Below are 6,740 nucleotides of genomic sequence, written 5' to 3' on the forward strand. Positions count from 1 at the left end.
TACTTCTATGCCTCTGAAAGAAGTAACACTAGAGGAGTAATAGAGCTGAACCACATGGATGCACTGTTAGCCCAAAACAAGATGATCACCAAGCAGCTAGCAGATCTTACCAAGAAGGTGGAAGAGAACCAAGTTGCAGCAGCCATCACCTCATCACCAACTCATGAAGGAGTAAACATAGGAGAAGAAGGTGACTGGGAGCAAGCCAACTATGTGGGAAATTCACCTAGACAAGTCCATGATCCATACTCCAAAACATACAATTCTGGATGGAGAAATCACCCCAACTTTGGATGGGGAAACCAACAAGACCAAGGACAAGATCTGAGACGTTCCAACTTCAACTCCAACAACAATGCCACTCATCAAAACACCTCTCAGAGATATTACCAACATCCATCTAGCCAACCTTCTCAATCACCTAATCTCAACCCACCATCATCCACAGATGATAGGCTTTCAAAGATTGAGGGTCTACTCCAAATACTATGCAAAGATATTCAAGATAGTAAAGAATTCCGAGAAGAAGTGAAATCTAACATGCAGAATCAAGATGCTGCGATCAAGAAACTGGAAACACAGATTGAATTCTTATTCAAACAAAACCCTGGGCACAACAATTGTAGCAATATTAACTCAATACCAAGGGAAAAATGTCAGGCCATCACCCTCTAGAGTGGGAAGGAACTGAAGGAGACCCACAAGAAACCACCAGAGAAGGAATTGGATGAAGAAAACAAGGGACATGAGGAATCTCACACCTCAATCCCCAAGTCACATCAAGAAAGGGAAGTACCCAATCCATGCCTCTCAAAGGTCCCATACCCACAGCAGTTGCAATTAAAGAAGAAGGGAGAAGACAACCAATTCTCAAGATTCTTGGAGATCTTCAAGAAATTACAAATAAACATACCTTTTGTTGAAGCAATTGAGCAAATGCCACTCTATGCCAAGTTCTTGAAGGAGTTGATGACCAAAAAGAGAAGCTGGAAGAATAATGAGACTGTGGTACTTACAGAAGAATGCAGCGCCATCATCCAACACAAATTGCCTCAAAAACTGAAGGATCCTGGGAGTTTCCAAATCCCCTGTATCATTGGATAAATCACTATGGAAAAGGCCTTATGTGATCTAGGAGCCAGCATAAACCTAATGTCTCTAGCAATGATGAAAAAGATGAAGATTGAAGAAGCCAAACTAACAAGAATGGCCCTCCAACTAGCAGACAGGTCATTCAAATTTCCCCATGGAGTAGTAGAAGACTTGTTGGTGGAGGTGGGAGACTTCATTTTCCCAGCAGATTTTGTAGTACTAGACATGGAAGAAGGAGCTAAGACCTCCATCATCCTGGGGAGGCCATTTTTAGCCACTGTTAGAGCCATTATTGATGTCCAAAAGGGTGAACTTGTCCTCAGATTACACGAGGAGAAAATGACATTCAATGTGTTAAAGGCTATGGGATACCCACATGACTTATTGGGAGATTGTATGAGGCTGGACTCAGTAGAAGCTTTGGTACAAGAAACTCTTGAAGAAGAGCTCGAAGCATCAACAGAAGAGGAGTTAGCAACAAGCGAAGAAGCTGCAGCCGCTGAAATACATGTTCAAAATGGGTTAGAAAAGAAGGAGGAAAGAAAAGAAGCACCCAAATTGGAGCTTAAGGCACTTCCAACCACTCTTAAGTATGCATACTTGGGAGAAAATAAAAGTTATCCAGTAATCATAAATTCAGCTCTCAGCCAAGAACAAAAGGAAGAATTGCTTCAAGTCTTACGACGGCATAAAGATGCAATTGGATGGACACTTGCTGACTTAAAGGGAATCAGTTCAGCCATATGCATGCATAAAATACTTTTAGAAGAAGGTGCCAGACCTTCCATTCAGCCCCAAAGAAGGTTAAATCCAGCAATGAAAGAAGTAGTGCAGAAAGAAGTCATGAAGTTGTGGCAGGGAGGAGTAATCTATCCAATCTCAGACAGCCAATGGGTCAGTCCAATTCAGGTGGTTCCCAAGAAAGGGGGAATCACTGTGGTGCCTAACGCTTCCCTTCATGGACCAAATGTTGGAAAGACTTGCGGGACATGCATATTATTGTTTTCTAGATGGGTATTCAGGATACAACCAAATAGTGGTTGATCCAAGAGACCAAGAGAAAATATCATTCACTTGCCCATATGGAGTGTTTGCCTATAGGTGCATGCCATTCGGGCTATGTAATGCACCCACAACCTTCCAACGCTGCATGCTCTCCATCTTCTCAGATATGATAGAGAAGTTTATTGAAGTTTTCATGGATGATTTCTCAGTATTTGGAGATTCCTTCCCTAGTTGCCTAACCCATCTTACCTTGGTATTGAAAAGATGTCAAGAAACCAACTTAGTCTTGAACTGGGAAAAATGTCACTTCATGGTGACAGAGGGAATAGTTCTTGGCCACAAAGTTTCTAATCAAGGCATTGAGGTAGATAGAGCTAAGGTGGAGCTAATTGAAAAGTTACCTCCACCCAATGATGTCAAGGCAATTAGGAGTTTTTTGGGGCATGCTGGCTTTTATAGAAGGTTCATTAACGATTTTTCAAAGATAGCCAAGCCCTTAAGGAATATCCTAATGTCTGATACACCATTTAATTTTGACGAGAAATGCATGCTATCATTTGAAAACTTGAAAAAGAAATTGTCCTTTGCTCTTATCATTTCCCCACCAGATTGGAACTTACCCTTTGAATTGATGTGTGATGCATCTGATTTTGCACTTGGGGCCGTGTTAGGGCAGAGGAAAGATAATTTAGTCCATGTGATATACTATGCTAGCAAAGTCCTCAATGATGCTCAAAGAAACTATACCACTACTGAAAAGGAGTTGCTAGCAATAGTTTTTGCATGTGACAAGTTCAGATCATATCTCATTGGTGCTAAAGTGATTATTTTTATAGATCATACAGCACTTAAATATTTATTTGCCAAGCAAGAATCAAAACCAAGACTAATAAGATGGATCTTGTTGTTGCAGGAATTCAATATTGAAATTAGAGACAAGAAAGGAGTGGAGAACAAGGTAGCAGATCACTTATCCAGAATCCATCATGAGGAAGGTGGAACACATGATACAAGTGTAAACGAGCTCTTCCCTGAAGAGCAATTGATGACAATTCACAAAGCACCATGGTTTGCAGACATTGCCAACTTCAAGGCAACCGGTGTTCTACCTCCAGGGATCAATAAACATCAAAAAAGAAAGCTCATAAATGATGCAAAATATTTTGTCTGGGATGAGCCATATATCTTCAAGAAGTGTTCAGATGGAATCCTTAAAAGATGCGTCTCGGAAGAAGAAGGACGAGAGGTCCTATAGAATTGCCACGGATCATGCTATGGAGGCCATTTTGGAGGGGACAGAACTACAGCAAAGGTGTTACAAAGTGGATTCTTTTGGCCCACCCTTTTTAAGGATGCTAAAGAACTAGTAAAGAGCTGCAATGAATGCCAAAGATCTGGAAACTTGCCCAAAGGAAATGCGATGCCACAAAATTTCATCCTGGAACTGGAACTGTTTGATGTGTGGGGAATCGATTTCATGGGACCATTCCCAACCTCATACTCAAACAAGTACATCTTGGTAGTAGTGGATTACGTTTCCAAGTGGGTAGAGGCTATTGCCACCCCAACAAACGATAATAAGATAGTCATGAACTTCCTCAGGAAGAACATCTTTAGCCATTTTGGAGTCCCCAGAGCACTTATCAGTGATAGAGGGAGTCATTTTGTAACAGACCACTAGAAGCTCTCCTCCTATGATATGGGGTAAAATATAAGGTTGCCACACGTTATCATCCCCAAACAAGTAGGCAAACTGAGATATCCAACCATGAGCTAAAAAGATTTTTGGAAAAGACTGTAGGTGCATCAAGAAAGGATTGGGCGAAGAAGCTAGATGATGCTCTTTGGGCATACCGAACAGCATTCAAAACACCAATTGGAATGTCCCCATATCAACTGGTGTATGGAAAAGCGTGTCATTTACCGCTGGAGCTGGAACACAAAACTCTTTGGGCTCTCAAGATAATGAATTTTGACAGCATTACTGCTGGTGCAAAGAGGATCTTGCAGCTGCAAGAGATGGAGGAATTTAGATCACAAGCTTATGAAAATGCCAAGATTTATAAAGAAAAAGCAAAGAGAAGACATGACATGCATGTTGCACCCAGGAGTTTCGAAAAACGGCAACAAGTACTCCTCTACAATTCCAAATTGAGACTGTTCCCAGGAAAAATCAAATCAAGGTGGTCCGGACCTTTTCTTGTCACAAACGTCTCGCCATATGGACACATAGAAATCATGGATGAAAGTTCAGAGAGGACTTTCACGGTGAACGGACAAAGGCTGAAGCATTATATGGGCAACATGGGGGAAAACCCCAGAGTAAAGTATCACCTCAAGTAATGGAGAAATCGTCGAGCTAGCGACGCTAAAAGAGGGCTCTGTTGGGAGGCAACCCAACTTGAGGTAGTTTCCTTTGCATCTTCATCTCAATAAAAATCACAAGTGGTTTCCACTGTATTGCGAGGAGCTAAGTTTGGTGTTCCACACCAAAACAATCCAAGAGTGAAAGTGTAATTCTAAGTTTGGTGTTCCACCATAGATATTAATTAGAATCACACTACACTCCCAAAAACACATTGCTAGCTCCAACCAATCAAGGGAATCACTTGGCTGTAGTTTAGTTTCTATTAAGAATTGTTTGGTTAACAACATAATATAAGGTTCTATGCATATATGCAAACTTTTGTACTGGGCAAGAAACTAAGTTTGGTGTTCACACACCAAATTCATTTCAGAAGTTCACTAGCATACATGCAAGCTAACTATTTCTCAAGTGCTTCAGGGACAAGCAACTTCCGATAACTTTGCAGGAACCTTATGAGGAAATGGTGCACCTTCATCCAAGGAGGAAAAGTAGCAAAGACCATAGACAATGACAAAGAGGAGGACAACTAGAAACCATCACTCGAAGGTTGTATTGTTACTTAATTCTGGAAGTCCAATTGCACCTTAGATTAATAGTTGCTCGTTAGTTGGAGCCTTTTCAATTCTGTCTTCAATTCCTCATTGCTTAAGTCTATGTTTAGAAGAAAGAAAAATGTAATAAGATTAAAGAGAAGGATCAATAAGAAAGAAGCCTCAAGGGATGCAATCAAGAGAGTGACTAGGGATGTGATAAAGGCTTGAAACCTAAAAGGAAAGAACCTAAGTTGCTATGCATGAAACTCCATGAACCATAAATGCTACTCCCATCTTTTCTTCTTGTTCTTTTATTTCATTTTGCTTATGCTTCAGTACTTGCTTAGGGAAAAGCAAGCTTTAAGTTTGGTGTTGTGATGCCAGGGCATCTAGGCCAGTTTCACTGACCTTTTCTTTACTATTTTAGGATAGTTTCATGCATTTTTTCTAGTAAACAAGGCAAGTTTTGGGAAAAAATACACTTACACCTTCATTCAAGCAACTATTATGAATTTTGCATGATTTCATGAGATTTTTGCTAGAATTACATGATATTTTAGTGATGCATGATCTCATGATTTTGGCTAGAGCTTTGATGCACTTTAATTGCTTGATTTCAGGACAAATGAAGCATGGAAGAATCACGTTAGCATTCACGTTAACTTAGTTAACGTGACTACTAACGTGGGATGGCAATTGACTTGCAACGTTAATGAGAAAAGTGATCACCAATAATGCCTGCGAAGCCATTTCATAGCCTACGTTAAGAGCCACGATAACTAAGTTAACGTGGTACTTAACATAGAAGGAAAGGAGGACTCCACGTTAATGAGAAACGTGAACTCCAATAACGTTTCTCCTTAACGTTAGTGGTAAAAGTGAACACCACTAACATTGGGAAACTAGGCAATGCCCCACGTTAAGAGTCACGTTAACTAAGTTAACGTGAACTCTAACGTGGATAAGGATCAACAATGCCAACGTTAGCGACACTCACTTTTGTCACTAACATTGAATCATTTTCATTGCCTACGTTAACTCTCACATTAAGATTGTTAACGTGAAAGTTAACGTGGAGTGGGGTTCAAGGAGCCAACGTTAGTGACACTCACTTTTGTCACTAACGTTGGAAGATGGCTTCAGTACTACATTAAGAGCCACGTTAACTTAGTTAACGTGGACTCTAATGTAGGGGATTAAGGTAAATGGAGCGTTAGTGACAAAGGTGAGTGTCACTAACGCTCTCGAAGGTGATAGGTGCCGACGTTAAGAGCTACGTTAGTTAAGCTAACGTAAGACCTAACGTGGGAGGAAAAGGGCAAGCAACGTTAATGGGAATAGTGATTCCCATTAACATTTGCGAAAAGGGGAACAAGCCAACGTTAATGGGAAAAGTGAGTCCCATTAACGTTGGCCAAGAATTGAGAAGGAACGTTAGAAGTCACGTTAAGACTTCTAAGGTTAAACTGAAGGTTAAACGCCAGAATCATGGAAGCTGAGAAAAGAGGAAACTGGCGTTTAACCTCCAGTTTAACCTTAAACTGAAGGTTAAACGCCAGAATGAGAATGGCACCAAGGGAGCATTTCCACGTTTAACCTCCAGTTTAACCTTAAACTGGAGATTAAACGTGTTCGAACCACATTATACACCAGGAAGCCATTTCCACGTTTAAGCTCCAGTTTGACCTCAAACTGGAGCTTAAACGTGTTCGACATTCACACTCCTGGGCTACCTTCTTCAT

The 6,740-nt window shown here is 40.7% G+C and overlaps 2 protein-coding genes across 2 annotated transcripts; both read left to right on the plus strand.

Moving 5' to 3' along the window:
* The first annotated feature begins 1,110 nt into the window (after positions 1–1,110).
* On the plus strand, positions 1,111–3,778 carry LOC107465946 (uncharacterized). Its single transcript, XM_016084933.1, has 4 exons — positions 1,111–2,083; positions 2,307–2,917; positions 3,011–3,190; positions 3,449–3,778. Exons 1-4 carry the CDS (start codon positions 1,111–1,113, stop codon positions 3,776–3,778), a joined length of 2,094 nt encoding a protein of 697 aa, XP_015940419.1.
* A 284-nt stretch (positions 3,779–4,062) lies between these two features.
* On the plus strand, positions 4,063–4,440 carry LOC107465945 (uncharacterized). Its single transcript, XM_016084932.1, has one exon. The coding sequence runs from the start codon at positions 4,063–4,065 to the stop codon at positions 4,438–4,440; it is 378 nt and encodes a 125-aa protein (XP_015940418.1).
* The last annotated feature ends 2,300 nt before the right edge of the window (positions 4,441–6,740 follow it).

This window comes from Arachis duranensis, chromosome 9 (assembly GCF_000817695.3).
Source record: "Arachis duranensis cultivar V14167 chromosome 9, aradu.V14167.gnm2.J7QH, whole genome shotgun sequence".
In the NCBI taxonomy this organism is placed as follows: domain Eukaryota; kingdom Viridiplantae; phylum Streptophyta; class Magnoliopsida; order Fabales; family Fabaceae; genus Arachis; species Arachis duranensis.